Genomic DNA, 27,666 nt, shown 5'->3' with positions numbered 1-27,666 from the left:
AGTGATCACCAATTCTTTTTCTGGAATAATCTCATCGATGGCTAAAAGATCATCCCTGAGTCTAGCTATCTTTACAAAGAAGGTTGCAATAGTATCTTCTTTAGTCATCTTTGTATTCCTTAGCTCATTCTTCAAACTTGCTACTTGACCAATGTTCTTAATAGTGAACAACTTCGACAAGGTTTCATACATCTCCTGAATATGATCGATGTTACCTATGAATGGGACAAGATTGTCTTTTATCCCTTTTACCATTAGAGTCATAGCCACCAATTCTAAATCTCTGAATTTCGCTTTGTCAGCATCACTAGCTTCTTTGGTAGGCTTCTTTACATTTCCTTTTACCAGATCTAATACCTTGTTCTTCTCGAGGATTAGGTCAATTCTCTTCTTCCAGGATCTAATGTTAAATGCTCCTACAAGCCTGTTCATGTGATAGATTCCTTCCCTGAGATAATGCCTATGAATGGATCTGCCTTTTTCCTCTTTCTTCACCAAAGCTCTGATACAATGTTGGAAAATCAGAAAGGCAGAAAAGATTTTCTTGATCTTGATAATTACTTGTGATGTTACTTGCTATTACGATTCTTTATATCTTATTTCTTTAGTTCATCAAGTAATTACACAAAGTAGCAACGTATAAAACAATGAACACAAGATGTAGGCACATGCCAGGGAAAAACCCCCCTCGAGGGGAAAACCCAGTTAAAGTAATTCTTTCTTCAATAGTATTCTTTGAGATTTCACCCTAGACCTTGACCAGACCTTCCCTCCACACCAAGTCAGCCTCCAGAAGATTGATCTCTTTCCAGCAACTTCGACTATGCAGCAACTTGTGGTAGCTCACGGCTTCCGGCAACAGTCCGACTTGGGAGACTTTGTTCTCCCAATCTAGAGCACGAAACAGAGAGAGCTACCACCAAAATTTCCATTTTCCTTGATTCCTTAGACTCCCTGAAACTCGCATTCACTTCGGCTCCCGACAGCAGACTTTCCCAGCCTCTGGCTCTGGAACTCGATTCTCTAGCAAATTTCGGATCTCCTCTCAGGCTTTGTGCTGCCTCTGCGTGGCCCTACGCTGCCTAACGGGGCTCTGCGCTGCCTCTGCATGGCCCTACGCTGCCCAGCGTGGCTCTGCACTACCTCTTCTGGATCTCTCTCTGCCTTCTCTGCGATGTATCCCCGGATCAGGAAACTCTCCAACCGAAAACTATCTCTGCCCCTCACTGCAAGAAATCACCTCGATCACTTCTCCGACAACTGCTGCGTTGCTCTCTTCAGAAATCGATCTCTTGATCTATTACTCGATGCGTCTTCCAAATGCCCATCAAGCTTCTTCGTATAGTCTTCTCGTTGAGTAACCAATGACCCATATTAGATTCTAATCAATGGCTCAGATCATTTTGGCTTGATCCTCGTCTTCTTCTAGAAGTTTCACCCCAAGTTTAATTAATACCCTTTAATGATTTTAATTTCCTAAGTTTAGGCTTAGGCATCCATTAAAAATAATTAATTATTTTAATAAAACCTTCTCCGGGTGGAATTTCCCAAATTGATTTGTGGGTATTCTGGAATACATGTGTCCAAGCCTTGATCCGAGTTGACTCAACTCTCGGATTTAACCAAGATCTTTTACTTTCGTGATGTGATTAAAATTGCATTTTAAAGAGCATAATGGAACATAAATGCATGCTGTAAAGAAGAAGGAACATGACAAGATGCAACAACATAAAACATAAGAAGTTGATAATGGAGTTCGTCCAGGAGGGACTACGTCTCCAGGCCCCAGTGTCAAGATGGTGTAGGCCGCTGCATTAAGTTCTACCAATAGTGATGATGTCGCTATCATACAAGGAAAATGCCCTCACACAGGAGTGGCTCCACGAGATGTTCCGCTACAGGAACTCTCACGCACAAAAAGACTCCTATCAGTATGACATAAACTCATGCATGATGATAATGAGCATCCCGCCAACATGGCATCAAAGGGATCTCAATGCAAACATACATGGCGACACATGAGTATCCCGTCAACATGACAACAAAGGGATCTCAAACAAAACATGATGAATCATGACAACAAGTACATCCCACAGATGATTCCGCGTCACATCAAGCAGGAATCATGAAACAAGTAAGAAAACAAGATCCCACATCAAACAACAAACAGGGATCTATGCAGCATAATGCATCTCATAGCAAAAAGAAGTACATGAACAGATTGCATATACCTCACATCCTGGGGCCATCTGAAGAAAAGGATGTCAAACTGTTGAAGTTGGCCGTACCATCAATCTCGTGGTGTCAAATCTCATGGAATGACTGCTCACACGTGAATGCTGACACCTACACTCCACTTTGAAAAGTGGCTGAAAAATTAAATGATCAAATAGAAATTCTGATTGCACCATCAGATTTGTGACGTTGAATAGTGTAAAATCTACTATCAAATTTCTGAATTCTGACAAAGTGAAAATCTGGGGCTTAAGGAATCTTTTAGATTCCCCTAGATTCCTCAAAGATTCCCTCCTCCTGGTCATCTGAATATCTGCTGCTCAAATCAAAATTCTGGCTGCGCCATCAGGTTCGTGTAGCTAAGAGGTGTAGGATCAACATAAAGTTTGTCCAATTTGGACATTGGCAAAATTTTGCCATCCTGAGAATTTGGCTCAATCATGGTTCCGCTTGCTCTTTTCCCAGGTTCATGGTTCCACCTGCAACACAATTAAAAAAAATGTGCCTCAGTTTCCGTGCCGCATTCTCCCTCCTCCATGTTGGGTGCACTAAGAAAATGAAGTTTTTTATAATGTTTTTGGGCGGATCCTCCAAAGAAAAGCCGTTTGGCATTGTGGTAAACTTGGCAAATAGTTGAGGGGAGGTCGGGGGATCAAATCCCGACCACTCCAAAAATATGCGTATATACAATTTTTATAACCATGTTTTGTTGTGGTGGAACCGTTTTATGGTTTGGTTGACCGTTGCATATTCCGTTAAATACGAGCGGAGTTAGGTACATGGGTTGTATTAATGGGTTGGCGTATTTATTGGAGCAGAGGTTGGTACATGGGGCCGCCCGGTGGGGGCCGACCCACATGGGCGGGCAGGTTCAATCCCCGCCGGCTTCGCATTTACTTAACGACCTCTATAATAAAAAGTGGTTGGGGTGTGTATTTAGTATGGTTATATGGTATAACCATATCTCCCCTTTAAAAATTCAACGACCATCTCCTTTTTAAAACAATTCGTTGAAACTTTAATAACCTTTTTTTAATATATATTAACTTTTGTTTTTTTGTTAATATATAAATGAAGTTTTGTTTTATATGATTTATTATTAAACTTAATTTGTTTAATAACCATATATCTATCCAAAATGACTTGCCTTATATGGTTATTTTTTAATTATTATTTTTTTGTCTTTTTGTGCAGGTTTAAGAACAAATGCTAGCATGCCATGTGTTGATGTTTTAGTGGCCATTAAGTTGCCACATAAACTTAGTGGGTCCCACTTGCTGACTGGGATGCCATGTGGCACACTGTGGGCCCTGCTTTTTCCCTTGTCATGTCAAACTTTGAAGAGCTCTATCTTTCGCATACGAGCTCGGTTTGATGAACTGTTCGCACCACCGCAATCATGACGACGAGATCTTCAACATGAACCTAGTTCGAACACAATCCAAACACTTTGATTTTTGACCCTTCCTGAGTCCTTTTGGACTTTTGCATGTGTCTGGAGCCACCTGGATCAAGCCTCCCTGCAAATTTTGAGGTTTAGAGAACATCTGATACTACTAGAAATAAACATTGCCCTGACAGCGTGCCTACATCTTGTGTACTCTTTTATTTGTTGCTTGGCATTAGTCTTGATGACAAGAAAAGATAAATCAAAAGAACTAATAATAATAATGAAAAGATCACAAGATGATGTCATTAATAAGGGAAATCATTTAACTGCCACTTTTATGGATTTCCCAACACTATCAAACATCACTCATTATTCAAATACAAATATATTTTATTTATCCTTTAGGATTTCCTTCCCCTCTCTTGTTTGTATTGGATGTTTTTACAATGATCTAACGTGTTTGTTCCTAACATATCTGAAACAAAGGTCATAGCAATGAATGCATGAAATACTATTGAATAAGTACAACAAACTTGCATGATAAGAACATATCCATTATTACTCAACAAAATGTAGATATTACTTCAATGACAGGTAGGACTTGCCCATTGAAGGCCCTGACCTTTCCTGATGACTGCAAGTGTTTGCTTGATGTTGTGTTTCTAGTGTTTTACAAATTTTGATTAGGTTTCTCCGATGCAATTCTAATTACTAGTCTAACCCTTGAGTTCATTGCATGATGCATCTTATGGTTTAGCCAAGAATAAAATGGTAGTTCCAATCCCTACCCTAGGTGGCCTATCTCTAATTACTTTGGTTCATAAATGTATGCAATAGAGGCTTTGAATCACTCTATACCAGTATGCAAATATAGAAGAATGGCACAAGTTGTTGGTTTGACGTTGATAGTTCATTTAATTACAAACTGAACTTGTTTTACACAAACGGATGTGCAATTTGCTTATGGACACAGGGAAGCTGCAAACTTGTCCAAGTACTTGAGCTAATAGGCCAACTATGACTCTTTATTTTAAAATGGGATATGCTTGTGAATTTGTTGTGTTCATGTCAATCACCATTCTCTGTATGTTATTATTCGACAACCTTGTCATTCCTGTTTTTTCTCGAGTCCTGTAAGCAATCTACTCTTCAGTTTGTGCTAATAATATTTTGATTTCATGTATTATGTTCTAAACTTTAAATTCTTCAGAGGCTCCAGAGTATAACTTGTATCTCCTGCATGTCAATTACATGCTTTTGAAAAACTTATTGAGGCTTTATTTGTAGATCCTCAGGTGGTACGTACTATGATGGCACCTTTCGAGTAGATGTTTAAGTTGTATAATCTGCATATAAATAGAGATTAATTTCATCTTGAGAGCTTAGTGAGGTGTTTTATTATAGTAGTGATATTTGTCTAATTGTTGCAGGAATTACTAAATTTATGTGTACAGATCAAGGATACAGTGTCATTCTTCCTGAAAAATTGCGGACAGGAAAATGGAATGTTTATAGGTGAGTTGTTCATTTCTTTTGTTTGGACATTGGAGGTATTCAGCTTGTTGCAATATAACATATGTACAATAATATAAATATAATGGTTTCCTTGGTGGAAGCAGATCAGTGCGTGCACCTTTGAAGCTTGTTGAGAGATTTCCAGATCATCCTGAGATTGGAACATTGCATGACAATGTTGTGTAAGTGCACACTACACCTAGGAAAAAAATGCACGTGGTACGAAAATCTTTGAATAACATTTGTATACTAAATGTATCTGATTCAGATGCATTCATTGCTTCTTGTTGTATAACATTCATTTTCTTTTTGAAGGAAAATCTCACGGGGAAACCCAAGGGATGTTTCCTTACATTTGTGGATGACATCCATGGTAAACCTGTTGGCATAGGCTAATGTGCCTCACCGAAGGGGATTCGAGCTAGGCTCCTGCTTGTAAGGAGCTAGCCAAATGCCCAGCAACATTATCAACAACTGGTTGAGCTAACCTCTTGGGCTAGTTGTTTAACATCCATTTACCATTTGAAATCTAAGCTATTGCTTTGTCATGGAAGTCTACATGTTTTCATTGTCGCTTCTGTTTACTATGAATTTTGTGTTTGCATACTTTTATTGAGGATGAAATTTTATGAATGCTGACTAATGATCAACAAGAGCCAACACAATCTCCAAAAAGCCAGCAGAGTAGTAAATCTGGATTTGTTTCGTCTATTCAGCATCCAGACTTTAATTCGTGTTTAATGTAAATAAGAAAAATGCATATGATATAATAAAAAATGCAAAGATCAAAATATAATTATGAGGACTATGGAACATGGGGCATATGACAAGCATCCAGGTACAAAACGGTGTATGAAAATTGGTCCCCTTAGCCCAACACTAAAGTGATATATGCATCTTGTGTAGATTTTCAATGTCAAGTGAATTCAGGTTGGAATCTTTATGGAAATCTGTTGCCATTCTTTTTTTAACTAGACTTGGCACTGCAGACATGCAGTGGAATCCTATCAAGATCTCAAGTATCTCGGAACAAGAGTTCGTGCGGATGGAACTATTGGAGAGTAAGTTTGTGTGTTTTAGGAAGATAGATTTTAGGTGCTAGAAAATGAGCTATAAGAGCTAAATACTACAGCCTTTGATCATCTTCTTGTTCATCCTTGTAGATATAAGTGGATGACATATAGAGATGTAGGGGCAGCACGGAGTGCAATTGGTTCTGGGCTTGTCTATCATGGTATTCCAAAGGTAATGGGCCATGGTTCATTTCTGCACTCTTATGTGGCAATATTTTTGCAATCTTGTTTAACCGGATAAATAGTGGAAGTTTAGTCTGACATTGAAAGGTCTGGTTGTGTAAGTTTGTAGCATTGTAAATGACTACGTTTTCTCTTGAATTGATTTCCTTACTCTTCATGCATGTGCTGGTGTTCAAGTCTTATGTTTTTGGAAAATAACAAGGCAACAGTATTTATATTTTGAGTCTAAAATTTAGGTAGTTTTTGAAATTGGCACTCATTTACTCACTTTACTGTGACCTTTTTTCAACCATTCAGGGAGCTTGCATTGGGCTCTACTTGATCAATAAACCAGAGTGGATTATCACTGAACATGCATGCTGTTCATACTCGTACATCTCAGTCCCTCTATATGACACACTTGGTAACACTTCCTGTTCATTGTGTTGGATTTATCCGTCCTTTTATATGACACACTTGGCAACACTTTATATTCATTGTGTTGGATTTATTATCTCCAAGTGAATTTAAAATGCCTTGCCATAATTAGGCAATGGTACATCTGATCTGGTTGTAAACCACCTTCTGCAGGTCCAGATGCTGTGAAATACATCATAAACCATGCTGATATACAAGCTGTATTTTGTGCTCCCGAGAACTTGAATATTGTAAGTAAATGTTTTGTTAAAATTTTTGGAGCAGATTACTATAATGCAATTAAACTATGTTGGCAAATAGCCATTTTATAATAGATTTTCTCGTAGCTTCTTCATGATAGACAAGAATATTGTAAGTAAATGTTTTGTTAAAATTTTCGGAGCAGATTACTATAATGCAATTAAACTATGTTGGCAAATAGCCATTTTATAATAGATTTTCTCGTAGCTTCTTCATGATAGACAAGAATATTGTAAGTAAATGTTTTGTTAAAATTTTCGGAGCAGATTACTATAATGCAATTAAACTATGTTGGCAAATAGCCATTTTATAATAGATTTTCTCGTAGCTTCTTCATGATAGACAAGTTAATCCAATCGTGGATCATCATTTGTTTATCATTCTGTATGGCATATGCCAGTTGAAGTGAAGATGCCATTTTTATGAAGGTTGAACAGTCTGGAAAATCAGTTCAATCTATTGCAGAAATTAGTGCTAAACGAGACCACAAAGGGTCTCAGTGACATGAATATGATTTTTCCAAATAATAAATGCCCAATGAAGCAAAAGAAGAGAAATTGAGATGCATTAAACTGACAGCTTCTAACCCCAACATTGTAATCATGGTCTCTGTAAATAACAGTGCAACACTTTTGCTGTCATCATATTTTAGTTTACATGTTGTTTCAAGTTTGTGATTGTAATAACCATGTGCAGCACATGTAGACCTTATGCACATTGTACACATCACATGTAATTAAATTAGAGATATTTTTGAAGTAATTCGAACATATTGATAGGACTGCAAATCTAGTTCATATGATTTGACAAATTTCTGCAGCTTAACCCCACTGTAAATTATTTCAAATTTGTGATTGCAATAACCATTGACCGCACATGTAGGCCTTATGCATTCATTTATATTCAAAGGATTTTTGAGACGTTTCTGCAGTAATTAAAACAATGAACATTGATAAGACTGCAAATCTAGTTCATATGATTCAAAATATTTCTGCAGCTTAACGGTGAAGCTAGACCAAGGGATAACACTGAGGTGGAGGTCCATTTCCACCATAGTGCACCACCTCCTGCTTTTTATTGGATTTTCACCACAATGGAGGCTTCCCGGTATTTTCACCTACTAGGTATATTCTAAAGCAAAGGCTCAAAGGTGAGGGATGGGATAAGCTCAAGAAGGGCACTTAGACTAAGGAAAAGGCACCATCTAATGAGACAAGGAATAGCGTGCTCCTCAAGAGACCTATCAAAGGTACTTATAGCCTAGGACTTGAGGGATAGGCAAGGGAAAGGGCTCACAAAGGCATATACGACCAAGAAAAGGCTTGTGAATGATAGGTGTAATCAACAAAGGGAACTACAAGCCTTCAACAAGCCCCAAGTTGAAGTCTTAATGCTAAGTTAGGGTTTCCCTAGGGCAAAATTGCCTAGGGCTTGTGATGTCAGCCCTAAGGAGGCTGATTTTACTGTGGAAAAGGTTAGATTTTGATGCAATTAGACTCAATCCATATCAAATACCTCACAACAAGCCAATGTCCTCCCCCTAATTGAATTCTGCCCTAAACCCTAGCCTAGTAGCATGCCTTGAAGGGCCAAAAATGAGAAAGGAGAGAGAAAAAGAGTTTTAAAGGATATGTGATAAGCTTTGATCTTCTATGTGGGACCCAGTGCTTGTTCCTTGGGTGATGGAGTCTATTGTCACTCAAATTGTACATGTGAATGCGACAATGCTCAGGGCAGGGGCCGCCACTTTGATCCCGATCCTCTCCGTTTAAACTATCTCCCTACAACAGGTTAAGGGGGGTAGTCCCTATGGATGAAACGATGAGTTTGGGAGACACAACTGAATGACCTAGCAACTTGGTTGAAAATAATTGGTAAGTTTAATTATTTAGCACAACTTGATTAGATTTGTTGAAGTTATTGGTCAGAGGCCAGTGCCTTAGGAGTCAATTTACTTGCACAATATAGATTAATTTCCAAGTTACCGGATGAACAGTTGCTGCTAGGATGAAAACTATCCTATATGAGATGCGACACCTAGAACTAAGTGAAATGCAAACTCTTGGTTAATTTTAGATTAAATGCCTATTCTAAGTGAATCCTTTCTCTCAACTGTTTTGAAGTTAGTCTCAAATGTAGGTTGTGGAGAGAAACCCAGGGGAAGAAGGCTATGGCCTTATTAACGATACCTACCCTAGAGTTCTAGCCACCCGAGTGTCTCTTACGTTGCAGGGACTATGGCCTTGACCACTGCAAGGTCACCATGTTCACCTCACGTGAGGGTCTAAACTTTGCAAGCTGGGTGAGAAAGGTGGCCTTGTCTTCTTTCGACCAAGCTTATGTTTGGAGGTAAATTAATTAATGCATAGCTAATCCTAGGATGAAGTGCAAGTTATGAGTGATTGCTTTAAGTGAGATTATTAAATGAACTTTAAGTACTTCAAGTTAAATTACTTAAGATTTAATGCTTATATTGTTTAACACAAGGGCATGAATGAAGTACTTAGAGTGAAATTACAAGAGAAAATAGCACTAAAGCAAAAGTGCCATTGAACCACTTGATTTTTTAATTAAAGGACTTCAAAACCAATTTATCTAATGAATCATTGAGACAAGCAACTTCCAATTGATTATCCAATCACAAGATTTATTCAATGAATTAGCAAGAAGCACCAATTCGATGTGTAAATTAGAAACCAAGTGAAACAATGAGGAATGCTCAAAAGATGTATAAAGAGATTTAATCAATTAGCAATCTCAATGTTCTTTAAATGATAACAATAAAAAGCAAGAACAATGTTATACCATTCTAGCAATTAGACACAATGTTCCTCAATAAACAAGATGCTCTAAAAGTAACAAGAGAGAGGACAAGATACACTTATGCAATATCAATAGATCTTTAGAGCATTAACAATTATTGAAGCCTCACAACAAGATATGCAATTAGATTTTCTTCACGATGAGGTTGATTTTATTAGAACACAATTTCATTAGATGTTGGAAGACACTTATATGCAAATCTTGAGATGCAAAATTATGCCAATGATGCAAAATGACAAGAGTGACCGGCAAGACAACGACCATACTTCCACAATGGTTAATCCAACCACTTAGAGCAAAAACCACTTAAACCACTTTGCCAAACAAATCTTATTGAGTCTTGAAGCTATAATGATGGCTTCTTAAGTATGTTAGGACTGTTTAGACCAAGATTTAACATCAAGACTTAGAGATTTACTGCTGTTATAATTATATCAGATCTTAAATCAGAAATATCAGATTTCCAAAATCACTTAGCAGAGGAACAAGACAAGCACATGAGTTGATTAACCTTATATGTTGAATGTGTGATGTTCTTGGCCTTATGTAAAGTCTTTTTAGAGCACTTTAGATATGATTATATGAGACAAATGCCACTGTTATAAATGTGATTCAGATCTGCTTATGCAAACAGTGAGGGAAAAATGAAGTTAGAGAGCATAGCCTTGGCCCTAAGGCCTTGCTAGATGGCTAGTTGACTTCCCAAAGTGCACTAGAGTTCTCCCAAACACCTGCAACACAAATGTTAGACATGACAAGTAATGGATCAGCCCTCTTGTGACTGAAACTAGGGCTTCTATGGCTGAATGAGGCCTCAAGCCCTCAAGTCCGGGTGGCAAGTCTGCAAGACCAAGTGTTAGCTCAAAAATTCAATGATTCAATGGAAAAATAATTATGGAAACCAATTCAAATCCTTGCCAAACTTGTTGAGAAAATCCAATAGTGTGGCAAGTTAATTGATTTCTCTTATTATGACATTATCTTGTGATATTTCATTATTAGTTTTTCTTCTTTCAATTTATCTTATTCTTATCATCAAGAGTAATGCCAATCAATAAATAGACGAGGACACAAGATGTAGGCACGCAGCCAGGGCAAAACCCCAACATAGGGGAAAACCCATTCAAGAATTCTTCCTTGAGTAGATTCAAAACAAATTGAGACGACCATGACCCTCACAATCTATACCAAAGACTTCTTCCCTCCATCAAGTCAACCTTGTCCCATCATGCTTTAGTTTTGTGGCATCTCAATTATTCTTCAGTCCCGTGACATTCCCAAACAAGCTTCGATACTTTAGTTCTGTGGCATTCCAAATGTGCTTCGGTCCTGTGATGGTACTACTCATTTGATGGCATGATAACTTTTGATCTGGTAGTGTTAGCACACATATGATGATAAGGTCCTTCAATGAACTTTGATCCTGTAATAATAGCACACACTATCCTACAATACACTCATGCCTCGGTCCTGTATTGATAGCCCAAGTTTCAGTCCTGAAATGATAACAAACACTGCAATATAGTCATGCCTCAGTCCTGTGGTAGTAGCCTTAGTTTTGGTTATGTGGAAGCCTAATAAGATGTTTATACTTTGACCTGAAATGATACTCCAATCTTCTAGATCACTGAATTATACTTCACTGTGATTTACCGAACTTCTTTACGACAATTTCCGAATTTATACTTCATTGTGACCACAAAACTTCTTCTCTGAAATTTATATTGAACTTGTCTTTCTGCCATTTGAGCGAAGTTTACCCTCCTATTTATAGTTGTCTCCCACTGTAAAATAAGTCGACTTGATCTTTTTGTGAAGCCGACTTTGCAAGGTGACTTGATGGAGGAGTCTTTTGACAAAATAAATTTGACTTTGACTTCTATGAAATTTTTAAAAGCCTACAATAGAGGCTTGACCTATGAAAATTGATCCAAGCATGAAACCCATGCTTTAACAAGTCAATTTAATTAATAATAAAATTTCTTTTGCCTTCTTTTAATAAATATATTTCATTTTGACTCAAGTACAATTATGAAGACTGAACCTAGTTACATTCTTCAATGCTCCCTCTTAACTAGGGAGGTATTCATACTTACATATAACTATAGAGGTACATGGAAGATCTCAAAACACATGATCTACGAAGAGTTTAGGCACTGCAATGCCATGGACTAGATTCCTCACCAGGGAAATCACTTCAAGTGGGACTAAGATGGATTAAAGCTTTCAGCCAGTCTAGTTACCATCAGGCTTACTTGCTAACCATCAACCCAGGGATATAGGTGCGTATCCAAGGTCAGAGCTCCATGACCAATGCCACCCTCCCTCTTCGGGATCTAGACATCAATACATATGCTGGCCAGATGTCCTCCCAGGCATTTTACACACACAATGCCTCAACACATCAAATCTCTCTAACCTCAAGCATGCTTTTTCAAAAACCTTGAGAGATTTACCTGAACAGTCGCAACCCCAATCAATAACAACTTTTCAAATACTCATGAGTAAACACAAACCTTCAGGGTCTTCTGACTTCTTGATGTTGCCTCACAATTCATCATAGTAGGACTTCGAGGCTTCCCAAACAAATCTTGACAAAGGTTTCTTCAATCATTCAACTTCCTTTCCTACTTCACATGCAACAACCAAATCCAACTTTCCTTCTTTCAACAACACCTCAATATGCATTCTCCAATTTCTTCTTCAAGGTATCCATCATGACTATAATATGCCCTCCCTCTCAACTCGAGAGATACACTCTTTTCTAGGCTCTCTCTTAACCTAGGGAGATCAACTTCTTTTCTATGACATCAAAGAATCTTTCAGGGCTTCCATCCTTCTTGATCATCATCATTCATATAACTTCCTTCATCATGCTTATCAATGAAATCAACTTTACTTACGAACATCTTTATCATCTTGAAGATTATGTACATGCACAACTTGGATAGCACTTACACCCAAATACATATAGAAACATGAAGTTAACTATATCAGAATCATACATTAAAGGAAGCATTAGACTTTAGACATCAAATAACTAAACATAGTTAGGTTCATAATCAACAAGAGACACATACTTTTATGCTTCAACTTCTTGTTTGGGTTTTGTTATAAACCCTAGATCACATCTTTTAAAGTAACTCAATCAAGATATCGGTGTCATTATATCAAGGGCTTCAATATTTCCTTTAGAGATATGACAAAATTTTCATATTGCAAACCTTAGGAACAATTCGAACAAGTATAATTCAACAATGCATCTAACAACTTTTAGAATTCATATGTTAGACTTCCTACTAGGATTTAGTGCAAACCCTAGATTCCATACATTGAGCTTCAACAACACAATTTAAAATCTCAGCTATATGACCAACTTCTTACTAGGGTTTGTTGTAAACCCTAGATTCACCATCAAGGCTAAACAATATCATCCTAGAATATCAAACTTTGTCTAGGGCTTAGTTCCAAACCTTAGGACTTATGACCATCAACAATTAGGTCAGCACATATACATATCTAGGATTTTATCATCATGCACAAGCATATCATAACATAAATAAGGTAAACCCAATGACACAAATATCAATATATTAAAGTTAGACATATAACAAACTTGATCAGACTAAGGTTTCGATCAGAGAAACACACACATATCTAGGATTTCATTCCTAGGACATTATCTAAAATAAGGGTCTTGCTTATAAACCCTACCAAACCCTAAAGATCTAGGGTTTCAATACATAACACAAAAAACCCTAATTTACCAAAATTTCAAAGGTTTGGGATTACCATCCAACCCTAAAAGATTAGGGTTTCCATAACCATACCAAACCCCAAACATGGCATCATCAAAAATAGCATTTTCTTAGACTTTACTAGTAACTGTAAGTAGCCTAGGGTTTCTCACATTATTATCAACATACCCTTAAGTTAGGGTTTTACAGAGAACCCTTTAGGGTTCTACAAGAATGATCAAAGATATGAGGAGGGTAGATTTATCTAAAGATTAATCACCCGATCAAGAATATTTATGATTCAAGAGAGCTTAGACACAATAAAGTTAGTAATGTAAAGTAAATTTAAAAGATATGAATATATCGTTATCATGAAGAGAACACCGCTTATGGTTTTAAGACATACCTGAAGATGCTTCTTTTACAGACCTTATAAGGTTTCTTTTATTGAGATGCTCCCCTTGAATGACTTCATAATTTGTTCTTTTGTGAGTCCAAAGAACTAACTTTATTTATACCTACAACGTTTATTAACAAGCACAACCGAAATATGCTAGTAGTATGATGACCATCTAGGGTTTCTGTTATTTTAAGAGATGTTGACTACTAATCCTTATTGAGTCAAAATCTAAGTCTTATTTATTTTCCATAATGAATTGTCATATATCTTATATGAAAGTATATGTACTATTTTTGTTACAAAGAGAAATTCACAAATTCTAAAAAATAAATAAAAATAGTCATGCCATACATACCTCGAATCTTACATACCTTTGTCTTTTGATCGTCCTTTAAGCTTGTTTCCCTTTTTCTAAAGACAGATTGTTAGTTAAGCGTAAGGAGCAATGTTAGTACTTGTATTTGGATGAGGACTTCAGGTCTTCTTTAATAAACTGAGGAGGAACAATTTCTTTACTGTTTCCATCATGATTATTATATCCTTCTATGATAATAATGGAGAAGTTGCTACAGGTTCCAAAGGATTTCTTTGAATCTTCTCACACTGATGCAAATTGCTTTCTTGATATTTAATGACTTCTTTCTTTCTTCGATATGTTCTTAGATTCTTTGGGTTGGCTATGTTGAACTTGACAGGGCTTGAACCTCTTATACATATACTCAAACTCTTGTCCTTTATCACAATGATCATGTCTCCTTTGGTTTTGAGGTGGTTGAACCTTGTAGTAATGATTGTTGAAGAATGCTTTTTCTTGTATCTTATACTTTCTTCAGACCTTTTCTATGCCTTCTGTACCTTGAATTGCTTTAATATACTTTCAGATTCTTATACCTTGAATTTGGATCATAAGTTTTGTAGTTTTGTGCAATTTAGGCCACGATCATAAGTCAATGTTTTTCTTTAGCTGCCTTTAATGTATAGATCAGGGAGTAACTGCATTTCCTTTTCACCAATAAGGTGATCTTCAACCTTCTTCCACCATAGCTCTGAAACCATGTTGAGAAAATCCAATAGTGTGGCACGCAACCAAGCCAAAACCCCAACGTAGGGGAAGACCCAGTCAAGAATTCTTCCTTCATTAGATTCAAAACAAATTGAGACGACCATGACCCTCACAACCTAGACCAAAGACTTCTTCCCTCCATCAAGTCAACCTTGTCTCATCATGCTTCAGTTCTGTGGCATCTCAATTATTCTTCAGTCCTGTGACATTCCCAAACAAGCTTCGATACTTTAGTTCTATGGCATTCCAAATGTGCTTCTTGTTGAAGAATCTAGGGCAAATAAGTGTAGTGTGATTCTTCGTTACTCGATAACAATTTGTGGAGTCTTTTTACTTTTTCTTGTTAGCTTAATTTTCTTCTTCTTCTTATTAATGCATGTGCGTGTACTTCATCAAACTGCTACCAAAACATAAGAAAAATAACACAAGATGTTGGCTCTCTGCCAGGGCCAAAACCTCTCTTTTCTTGAGAGGAAAACCCTTACATGAATTTCTTTTATTGAAGCTTCTATTGATCAATGCCAAACCCTATACCCTTGATAAGAAGATCCTCCAAGTACAAGTCCAGTCCTTTCGAGATTACTTCCACTTGCAACACTTCGTCCTTCTCCTTCCAGCGCTTTGTCTTCCTTCCTTCGACACTTCTTTCAGCAACTGTAGAGACCTTAGATTGTATGGTTTAGGATGAACCTTGACCTTTTCTTCCTTCTCTTGAGATGGAGCCTTCCTAACTTGAGAAGATGACCTTGTTGACTCCCAATCGAGCCTGCTTCTCTTTCACAAAGATTGTAGACTTAGAGCAGCAATAATGCTGCCCTAATTCTTTGCACGTGTGAGGGAATCTCATCACAAAAACTATGTTAGACTTCTCTTACTCCCTTCGCTTGCATACCCTTCTTCCACGCTTGAGAGAGAGAGGCCTTGTAGGCCTAGTTTGAACCCTAAAAAATGAGATATGGTAAACTGTAAGTTACAACTGTCATAATGCAGAGACAACTCTCCTTTCCTCGCACGTGTGGCTGTAACTAGCCCTTTAACACTTCGGTTTTCTTCTTCCTTTCTTTGCTGCCTTGGAGACCCTTTTCTTGTCCTCTTGTTACCCTTTTCTTGCCTTGTACCTTTGCAGATTTCAGAGAGGAATGCGTTGTCTTTTGAGGGAGTGGACAACCTCTATATATAGAGGTCTGTCCCTCCTTTAGGCCGACTTGCTGCTTTGAGGCCGACTTGATTTTCTTTGCTGCAATAGGTGCTTTTAATGGTGCCATTGCTTCTTTTGATGATGTCTTTGCTTGGAGGATACTTGACTTTGCTTGGAGGTGTCTTCTTTGACTTTTATACATAAATATACATAATGTAACATACCCTTAAGGTCTTCAACATAATTCTTTTGACTCTTTGACTCACCTATAACACTTTGACATGTGCTAGACCTACTTCAATGAGAAAGAAACTCATTGACATATATTATAAAAATAGTATTTCTTTTCTTGAATAAATACAAATGTTAAAAGTACATTTATGAAGACCGAATCTAGTTACATTTCCTTCAACACTCCCTCTTAACTAGGGAGGTATTCATACAACATTACAACGTGTTTGGCTATTATCAATCTCTGAAGAATTCACATAAGAGAAACCGGATTTGCAATCCATTTGTTATAGCATCATACCAATCAACATTGTCATAGTGCAAGGCCTTGACTAACAACTCCATCTCTTCATGATATCATGAGCTACAATGCTGGCGAGACCAATGATTTATAGACACCTTCATCATTGTCTCTCAAGGTACATACTCACCCAGGTGTTCTCTGAGTATGACCTTCTAGGACTATTCTTATCTTGGGTTCCCAACCCTCAAAGAATATCGGTCCTCTTGCCTACTCTTGTCTTGGATGCCCTACACATCCTCAAAGAGTATCGGATGCCAGATGATTACCTAATCCTCCCATTCTTTCTTCCCAAGTGAAGACAAGAATGTTGTGTCTATCTTGTGTCTACATTTCCATTCATGGCCTTCATCTAGACTTACGATTGTTAGTCCTGGTCTAGTGCATGACCCATGAGATGGAAAAACACAAATGTCACTCCTTTGTATTTAGGGGTGATCCAAAACTCCCTCTTGATCAAGGGCTTGTCAGAGCTCCCTCTTAACTAGGGGCTCTTTCATTCATCAACTTCTTCAAGGGTCCTTCAACTGCTTGATCTCCTTCCTTTCTTTGATGTCATGAAGTCTTTGTTCGAACTTCTTTTAGGTGGGGCACCATCCATCGATCACTTTCCTTCCTGGTTTGTCATGTCATTGCTTCCTTCGTGGAAAGTGTCTTTCTTACCGTACATCAAGTTTTCTTGTCATCTGGCTACTCCTTTGCCATCTGTCCATGCTTCAGAATACTCTTCTCATGGATGCTTCATTGTACTTGCTTGTTTACATGCTTCGACGTATTATGACTTCATCCTGATATTGCTTTCAACATTGCTTTTTCTTTTGCTGGATGGCTTCTTCATCATGCCATCTTTGTAGAGTAGAATCAGTTATCTGCATCTTTTATATCTCCAAGGCCTTCATAGGTGTCAAGGGTCCTTCCTTTCTTTGTCAGAGTTGTCCTGCCTTCTTTTGGGAGATATCTTCAAAGTATCTTGTCAGATAGTGATTCTCGGTTATCATGGTGTTCTTCACATGCTTGATTTCTTTCTTCATTTGCTTCTTCTTGGATAGATGGGTCAACGATCTTATGCTTCTTCTGAGAACATTTCTTCATTGCTTGCTTCCTGGACTAGTCGACATTTCTTCTTGCTTCTTAGTCAACAATCTTATACTCCTTATGTGAGCATATTCTTTTGTTGACCTTCATTGCAATGTAGTACATGCCTTTGAGCATGTTCTTAGTGAAAGAGATTCTTTCATATTTGATCATGTTTATAGAACTATTCCCATGACTCAATAATACACAAAAGATAACATGACTAAACTTTGATGCATACATACTTCATCTTGATTCTCCTTTGATCATCTTAGCTTTATTTGGTTGTCCTTGGTGTGGCCCTTCTTGCTTCATCTTAGCTTGCCTGCATATCATCTTTTTGTTTGAACCCCATGAATGAGATTCCCAGTGAGACATCTACTTTGGTTCATGAACCTTCTTTTGAAGATTCCATCATTGGATCTTAAAGACCCTTGACTTGCAAATGTTTCTTTTCTTTTTGATGATGGAGGTCTTTTAAGATTCTTAATCATGATGAATTTTCCTTTCATCGTGGATGAGGTCCTATACTAGGTATGCTCCTTCTACATGAATATCTTGAGCTATATCTAACATGCTCCTATATTCTAGAAGATATTTCTAACCATGCATTTTTATTCTCATTATAAATGCTACATCTTCATGAGTATCTAGAACTCTATGTACTTCATGCTTATATATTCTAGAAGATGTTTCTAGCCATGCAATTTTATTTTATTCCTACATGCTCCTATCCTACTCAAAAATTTGAAAAAAGAGTTGAAGTAAAGAGTTTGACCTAGTCATAGTAGAGAACCGGAGGATCTTCCTTCTTTTGCTTCTTGTTTTCTTCTTTCATTTCTTGAGTCACATGAGCTTCTTCGCTTTTCCTTTTGTTGTTGTTGTCCTTCTTAAGCTTAGGACAATTCCTTTTGTAGTGTCCATATTCTTGGCATCCAAAACATTGGATTTTGGACATGTCTTTGTTGTTTGTTCTTCGTGGACCAAATTTACCCTTTCTTTTGGCCATGGTAGCAAATGCTTGCTCCTTTGATCCCACATCTTCCTTTGCTTTAAGTCTGGTTTCCTCTGTCCTGCATAGAGACCACATGACACTGAGTGTGGTTGCTTCCTTCTTGGAATATATGCTTGATGTGAAGTTGCCCCAATCCTCAGGTAGAACATTGAGTACTACAGTTGTCATTTCTCTGTCAGACATGACTTCCCCAAGCTTTTGAGGTTGATCTCTCATTTCATAGATTTTCATGAAGTAGGGAGCTATTCCTTCCTTTGCTATCTTCATCTTGTACAATTCATTCCTTAGAGATATTACTTCTCTGGTTGTGGATACCGAGAATAGCTCTACTAGCTTATCATAAATTTCTTTTGATGTCTCAAATTTGGAGACATAAGGAATGAGAGAGTCTTTGATTGATTCTATTAGAATCCTTTGAGCTCTTGTCTCATCCTTATTGTACTTAGCTAAGGCTTGAATTATTTCCTTCGCAGGGATAGAGATATTCCCTTTGACATGTTCTAGGAGATCATTCTCCTTAAGAAGTAAATCAATCCTCTTCTTCCATGCAAGAAAGTTATTGGTACCTACCAATTTGTTGCTTTCCTTGCAAAAAGACATTGATGTATATTCAGAAGGGGACATATACTTGATAGATTTTGAGATGTAGTGGATTTGCTTTCTCTTTGAAGACTTGATGGCTTGCCTTCCTAGGATCTTGATGTTCTTCAAGTTGCCTTCTCCAAGTGGACTTGCTTGATGATGAGATTTGCTTGATGTAGGTCTTGCTTCAATTTGCTCTTCTTTGTAGGTGCCTTTATGTAAGGCTCTACTTCTTGCTATGTAGTCTTTCTTGATGAATGATAGGTGATAGACCTTCTTTTCCTTGAGTAGATTTGGCTTGATGCTTCAACGTTGTAGATGTCTTTCCTTGATGAGTGTTCTTGAGTTGCCCTTTCCTTGATGTCTCAACTTCGCTTTGATACCATGTTGAAGAATCTAGGGCAAATAAGTGTAGTGTGATTCTTCGTTTCTTGATAACAATTTGTGGAGTCTTTTTACTTTTTCTTGTTAGCTTAATTTTCTTCTTCTTCTTATTAATACATGTGTGTGTACTTCATCAAACTGCTACCAAAACACAAGAACAACACAAGATGTTGGCTCTTTGCCAGGGCCAAAACATCTCTTCTCTTGAGAGGAAAACCCTTTTGTGAATTTCTTTTATTGAAGCTTTTATTAATCAATGCCAAACCCTTGACCCTTGATAAGAAGATCCTCCAAGAACAAGTCAAGTCCTTTCAAGATTACTTCCTCTTGCAACACTTCGTCCTTCTCCTTCCAGCACTTTGTCTTCCTCCCTTCGGCACTTCTTTCAACAACTATAGAGACCTTAGATTGTATGCTCTAGGATGAGCCTTGACCTTTTTTTCCTGCACTTGAGATGGAGCCTTCCTAACTTGAGAAGATGACCTTGTTGCCTCCCAACTGAGCCTTCTTCTCTTTCACAAAGATTGCAGACTTAGAGCAGCAACAATGCAACCCTAATTCTTCGCACGTGTGAGGGAATCTCCTCACAAGAACTATGTTAGACTTCTCTTACTCCCTTCGCTTGCATACCCTTCTTCCACACTTGAGAGAGAGGCCTTGTAGGCCTAGTTTGAACCCTAAACAATGAGATATGGTAAACTGTAAGTTACAACTGTCATAACCGCAGAGACAACTCTCCTTTCCTCGCACGTGTGGCTGTAACTAGCCCTTTAACACTTCGGTTTTCTTCTTCCTTTCTTCGCTGCCTTGGAGACCCTTTTCTTGTCCTCTTGTTACCCTTTTCTTGCCTTGTACTTTTGCAGATTTCAGAGAGGAATGTGTTGTCTTTTGAGGGAGTGGACAACCTCTATATATAGAGGTCTGTCCCTCCTTTAGGCCAACTTGATTTTCTTTGTTAGATCTAAGACTTTTGCAATCCATAATTTCGAAATAAGTCTTTCGGATTAATCACATTGATAGGAGACGTTTCGAACCAACTAATGTGGTCCATCCTCAGGACAAGGTGAAGAATCAGTGGATCTTAAGGAATAAATAGTATGGATGCATCATTGCCCAGAATTAGCTGTTGAGAAATAGCCGTTGGTAAATTAGTTAAATTAGTTAATCAGGTAAGTAAAATAATATTAATTAGTTAAATCAGTTAATCAGGTAAGTAATATAATATTAATTATTAGAGGGAAGGATTTATTTATTAAAATAATAAAATATATTTGGTAAAAAACTAGTAAAAAATAAATATAAAATATAAAAAATGAATATAAAAATAATTAAAATATTATATGTTCATTTCGAAAATATTATATTAAAAATTTTCTTTGCTGCAATAGGTGCTTTTAATGGTGCCATTGCTTATTTTGATGATGTCTTTGCTTGGAGGATACTTGACTTTACTTGGAGGTGTCTTATTTGACTTTTATACATAAATATACATAATGTAACATACCCTTAAGGCCTTCAACATAATTCTTTTGACTCCTTGAGCCACCTATAGCACTTTGACATGTGCTAGACCTACTTCAATGAGCAAGAAACTCATTGACATATATTATAAAAATAATATTTCTTTTTTTTAATAAATACAAATGTCAAAAGTACATTTATGAAAATTGAACATAGTTACATTTCCTTCAACACTTCTGTCCTGTGATGGTAGTACTCATTTGATGGCATGATAAGTTTCGATTTGGTAGTGTTAGCACACATATGATGATACAGTCCTTTAGTGAACTTTGATCCTGTAATATTAGCACACACTGTCCTGCAATACACTCATGCCTCGGTCCTGTGGTGATAACCCAAGTTTCGGTCCTGAAATGATAACAAACATTGCAATACAATCATGCCTCGGTCTTGTGGTAGTAGCCTTAGTTTTGGTTCTGGGGAAGCCCAATAAAATGTTTATACTTCAACCTGAAATGATATTCCAATCTTCTAGATCACCGAATTATACTTCACTGTGATTTACCGAACTTCTTCACTGCAATTTCCGAATTTATACTTCATTGTGACCACCGAACTTCTTCTCTGAAATTTATATTGAACTTGTCTCTTTGCAATTTGAGCGAAGTTTACCCTCCTATTTATAGTTGTCTCCCACTGTAAAATAAGCCGACTTGATCTTTTTGTGAAGCCGACTTTGCAAGGTGACTTGATGGAGGAGTCTTTTGACAAAATAAATTTGACTTTGACTTCTATGAAAATCCTAAAAGCCTACAATGGAGACTTGACCTATGACAATTGAGTCAAGCATCAAATCCATGCTTTAACAAGTCAATTTAATTAATAATAAAATTTCGTTTGCCTTCTTTTGATAAATATATTTCATTTTGACTCAAGTACAATTATGAAGACCAAATCTGGTTACATTCTTCAACAAAACTCACCATAATCCTGCAACCACAAGTACTAGTACCAAATTGAAATGCCAAATGCAAAAAATAGCCAAACGATGACTGCAACTAAGGAAAAAAAGTCTCCTAAGCTTGCGACCTAGGGCTACAAGCCCAAAGGGCCTACAACCAAGAGGGAAAGGCCCTAAAAGGGTTGCGGCTGCCACCAAAAGGCCTCTAAGGCTTGCGACAAACCAAGGGAATGCCCTAAGGTCCTGTGGGTAAGCCTTAGAGGGCTTCTGCTTGGGTGGAAGGCCCACAAAGGGCCGCAGATGGGTGAGAGGAGGCCCGTAGGACCTGCGGCCAACCTCCAAGAGGCCTATGGATGAGGTAAGGGCCCTTAGAGCGCTGCTGCAAGGAGAAAGGCAGCCCCTAAGACCCACAAATAGGGGAAAAATTGCCCTAGAGGGCTGTGACTAGCCTCTAGAAGGCTTGGATGTTAGTTTTTGTAGCATCAAATGGTGTTCTAGTCTCGAGACTTTGTGGAGAGACTAAAACACAAGAGTTCTCCAAAACTCATAAATCGTTTATGGAAATTCCACCTAGAGATGGCTCAATTAAATTAATTGACCATGATTAAAAATTTCCTAAGTGTAACTTAGGAAAAATGGTTAATTATTAATAATTAATTGAGAAAGGTGAGAATTCTTTAGAAACTCACACAAATCGACTTGGAGATGATCTCAACCATTGATTAAGTTTTAATCGTGATCATTGGAGTCCCAACTGGAGATTATAAGAAGAGGTTAATGGGTAGATGGAGAAAACACCAGTGCAGATACTCAGTGGTTTGGGTAGTTCGATTTTCCAGTGCAGGTGATTCAACAACAAGATTGAGCTAGTGATTGAGTAGCAGGTGGCAGAGGGGCAACATAGTAGTATTGCAGAGGAGTTTCCATTTCCGGAGAGTCAGAAAGAGGAGGTTGAAATTGATCTCCAGGAGGTAGCACAAGGGCTACACAGAGCCTTAAGTGAGCAGTTCGATTTAGCTGCAGAGAAGCTTGTTTTAGTTCCAAAGGTCGGGAAGATTTTCTAGAGTGTTGGAGAGATAGTTTCCCAATTAGCAGTAGGTAGGATGACTTGATTTGCAGAGATAGTTTCCCAATTAGCAGTAGGCAGGACGACTTGATTTGCAGGAGTTTCGGGCTAAGCGTTTCGCAGTTTATGTAGGGGTGACACAGGGCTTGCGCAGAGCAGGGTGGACGACTTGCTTTCTAGAGGAAGTCGGGTACCGAGATTGCTTGGAGAGAGGTAGAATCCCTTAGTATATTTTTCCAGTATTTCTCTTGGATAGAATCGCCAGCTTGGCGACATTTTATTGTACTCAGAAATTCTGCTATTGCATAATAATAAAAACCCTCACTACTGCACTGGTTTTTCCACATTGGGTTTTTTCGGGGACTTTTGTCCAAAAATAACGGTGTCATAATTTTTGTGTGTGTGCTAGTATTTCTCAGTTTCTAGCATTTTATTTCTGCAACGTTTATTTTATTTTATGAAGAAATTGCAGTGTGAATATTTCGTTATTTTGCCGTCAACAAAATAAACTGGATAACTAATTTATCAGTTAGAAGAAATATTTCTAGTTGCTACATTTCAAGGAATTTTCACATTGGACCCCTGCAAACAAGAGAAATACCCCCACAAAAATAATGAAATCCTCTTCTAAGGGCTACGACCTTCTTTGTTGATTGAGTGTTGAGCAACTGGGGCTTGGAGAGGTTGGAACTTACCCACAAGGGCCTAGATCAACCTTCCTATATTCAAGAACTTGATCATTCACCTGCAAAATGAAAACATTGAGAGCCCAAATACCCAATATATACAAAATTTCAAATTCAAAACCCCAAAACTCCAAAATTCCAAAATCCCAAAACCCCAAATGTTATACAAAATTTAAAAACGGGTTAGAATCAGTGTTGCGGGGGAGCGCCCCCCCCCCCTCGAACCCGCTCCCGAAGCGCGCTCCGGGCCGGAGCGGGTCGGGAGCGCGCTCCCTTAAAAAAATTTACGCTCCCTGCTCTGATAGGGAGCGTTTCAGGGAGCGATCGCTCCCGAGCTCCCGGAGCGCTTTTTAATGCCCGGGAGCGATCGCTCCCTGATCGCTCCCGGGCATTAAAAAACGCTCCGGGAGCGATTTTTAACCGGCCGGGAGCGGTTCGGCGGAAAAAAATTCCGCCGGACCCGAAAAATCAAAAAAATTTAACTAATTTTTTTTTGTTTATAAGCCCAATGGGCCAAAAAAAACTCATTTCAACTTCATTGAGCTTGAGATTGAGAGCTGAGCAAGAGCAAAGGAGCAAGGAGCAAGAGCTGAGGAGCAAGGAGCCAGAGCTGAGGAGCGAGGAGCAAGTGCCAAGGAGCGAGGAGGAAGCTTGCAGAGGTAAGTAACTTAATCATTTAGTTAGTTTAGCTGGTTAGGTAGTTAATTTGGTTAGTTTCATTTACCTGTTTGAGTTTAAAGATCATTAATTTAAATTAAATTAATAAATTAAATGAATTAATCCCAATAAACTAAATTAATTTACAGATTCAAGACTCAAACCCTACAAACATCAAACACGATGGACCTGAGCATTTTTATTGGCATTTTCCTCTTCCTGGTCCCCTTTCTGGTTATTATGGTGGTGGAGAGTAGGAAACGGAGGGGGCCTGAAACTGAAGAGGTGGATGAAGAAGCCGGAGGAAGTCAAATGGGTGAAAACCCCAGTGAGGAGGATGTGGAGGAGGGTGAACATGAGGGTCAAAAAACTAAACAAGACCAAACTCCATTGTGGAAATATGTTCACAGGGCTGAAACAGGGAGAGGGGGTGGAACCACTAAATTTCATTGCCCCCATTGCAACACTGACTACACAGGCTCATACACCCGTGCTAGAAGACACCTCTGCGGGAAAAGGCCATGGGATGGAGAGAAACAAATAGGAATCAAAACTTGTGACAAGGTGTCAACAACAGATAGAGCCAAATACATAAAGGAAGAGGAGGACGCCCAATACAGAGCAAAAAGATCAAGGGGTTTCTTTGAACCAAGCTCACAAAGAACTCCTTCAGCATCCTCCCAAGGCAGTGGATATGGACATGGAGGCACAGGGTCATCATCTTTACGCCGTAGAACCATATCAGATTTCCTTGATGAGGGGTGTAGGAATGATGTGGATTCAAAAGTTTACAGGTTCCTCTATGCATGTGGGATACCATTCAATGTTCTACGCTCACCTTATTGGCACGAAATGGTTTCTGCCATAAATGATGCCCCTAAAGGATACAAGAGCCCTGGGTATGACAAGGCAAGAACTGTTGGCCTTGATCATGAAAAAGCAAAAATATCACATTCTTTGAATAAAATGACAAGTTCTTGGACTGACAATGGGGTGTCCATTGTATCTGATGGATGGACAAATGTAAAAGGCAAGCCATTGATAAGTGTTCTTGCTGTGTCTGTTAGTGGTCCCATCTTTCTAGCTGCACATGATTACTCAGACAAGTTCAAGATCGCTATCAACATTGCAGAAGCATTGCTTGAAACAATTGAGCGTATTGGCCCATACAATGTCATCCAAGTCATCACTGATAATGCTCCTAATTGTAAGGCAGCGGGAGCAATTATTGAGGATAAATACCCGAACATATTTTGGTCTGGATGTTTGGTTCACACATTGAACCTTCTGTTGCATGATATTGTCAAAAACAAAAATGAACAATACCAATGGATTGGTGATTTGTACAAGAAAGGAAAAAAAATGATAAAATTTATTACAAATCATAGCAATACCCATGGCCTTTTCCGCAGTCACTCGAGATTGGAGTTGCTGAAGATTGCGAGGACTAGATTTGGTAGCTATTACCTCACCTTCAGGCGCCTTTTGAAGGTAAGAGAGGCATTAACTAGCATGGTATCAAGTCCACATTGGCAGGTGTTAAAGGAAAGGGCTACAAATGTAGCTGACATTGCAGGTTTTGAAACGGTGGAGGAGGCCGCTCTTGATGGGCAGTTTTGGACAACTGTGAGACAGGTATTGGATTTCACCAAGCCAATTTATAACATGATTCGGTTTGTAGATACAGACAAACCAGTGATTGGCGAGGTGTATGAGCAAATGGATACCATGTTGGGGGAAATAAAAGACATTGTTCATAACAAAGATCCCGACTTGTACAAACTGATTCACGATTGTGTGTGTGAACGGTGGAATAGGCTTAACCTTCCACTACATTGCTTGGCGTATATCCTTACGCCAAAATACTACTCAGATTCTTGGTTGGGCAAACCTGCAGCAGGGGGTGGTGTTAGGACCAAACCCCATTTAGATCGAGAGGTAACTAGAGGATATCTGGAAGCATTAGAAAAGTTGGTGCCTGACAGGGAGGAATGTGTAGCTGTGCGCCTTGAAATAGGCAGATACTTCACTGGCAGTGGTTTGTATGGTAACTTCCATGCAATGGATGACAAAGATAAATTTGATTCTCTCACATGGTGGGAAACATATGGCGGCCACAGACTTTTGCGAAAATTGGCAATAAAAGTTCTTTCACAAGTTGTAAATTCTTCTTCTGCAGAGAGGTGTTGGAGCACCTACAGTTATATACATAATGTGAAAAGAAACAGGCTCAACGAAAACCGAGCAGAAAGCTTGGTTTATGTGCACTACAACTTGAGGTTGTTGAGCCATTACTGTGATCGGGCTAATGAAGATCCCACATATAAAATTTGGGACAATCACCCTGAGGACGACAATTTGGAGGATGGCATTGTACATATGGAAGAACTAGAAGAGGAGCTTGTACGGGATGAAGCTGAAGCAGCTGCAGCAGCCATGGCACCTCCACCTCCACCATCCAGTAGCAGTTCTCGGGGCCCGAGTCTTGTTCCATTGCTGTCACCACCTCCATCGGCACCCTCGCGTGGAGGCTCTAGTTCTGGTCGTCGGTCTGGGCAGGAGACTCCTAGAAGACCACCACGACCTACTTATACTCCTGGAGACTCTCGTGGCAAGGGCCACTTGTAGATTTACAGTTTACTTGTCTTTTTTAGTTTCTATTAGACTTGTCACTTTAGTTTTCATAACTGTTCAGTGTTGAGTTTTGAGTCCTTGACTCTTGACTCTTGACTCTTTCATATCATTATGACATTATGATATTTTTTGTAAACATTATATCACAGTGACAATGAAAATTTGAAGTTTGAAGTTGGGCCTTGGCAATTATAACTCATTGGTAATGATTGTGAATTATGAATATGATGCTTTGTGAAAGACTAGTCACTAAAGTTGTTTCATTTCATCTCATTATTCATGTTTCATTTTATAAATTTTTAACATTTCATATCATGTTAACAGTTAGAAGTTAGGAGTCAGGACTTAGAAATATCTTCGATATTACTTCTTGTAATGGTTAAACTTGGCTTACAAGTAC

General features: G+C 38.3%; 1 protein-coding gene across 2 annotated transcripts in view; it reads left to right on the top strand.

The window, feature by feature from the left end:
- The window catches only part of LOC149222825 (long chain acyl-CoA synthetase 6, peroxisomal-like), a 343,129-nt gene that overhangs the window by 107,797 nt on the left and 207,666 nt on the right, over nt 1-27,666 (top strand). The window contains exons 2-7 of one of the 2 annotated variants that reach the window (XM_089385641.1): nt 5,080-5,140; nt 5,245-5,322; nt 6,130-6,201; nt 6,304-6,385; nt 6,694-6,799; nt 6,967-7,043. In XM_089385641.1, the coding sequence (XP_089241767.1) occupies nt 5,080-5,140; nt 5,245-5,322; nt 6,130-6,201; nt 6,304-6,385; nt 6,694-6,799; nt 6,967-7,043 (476 nt within the window). Of the gene's footprint in view, nt 1-5,055; nt 5,141-5,244; nt 5,323-6,129; nt 6,202-6,303; nt 6,386-6,693; nt 6,800-6,966; nt 7,044-27,666 lie in introns of both variants that reach the window. The other variant, XM_089385640.1, reaches the window with a different exon arrangement.

The sequence above is a fragment of the Pinus tabuliformis genome, chromosome Q (assembly GCF_031772625.1).
Source record: "Pinus tabuliformis cultivar Carrire ecotype Pingquan chromosome Q, CPIR1, whole genome shotgun sequence".
Lineage (NCBI taxonomy): Eukaryota > Viridiplantae > Streptophyta > Pinopsida > Pinales > Pinaceae > Pinus > Pinus tabuliformis.
This window is presented reverse-complemented; position numbering and strand designations above follow the sequence as displayed.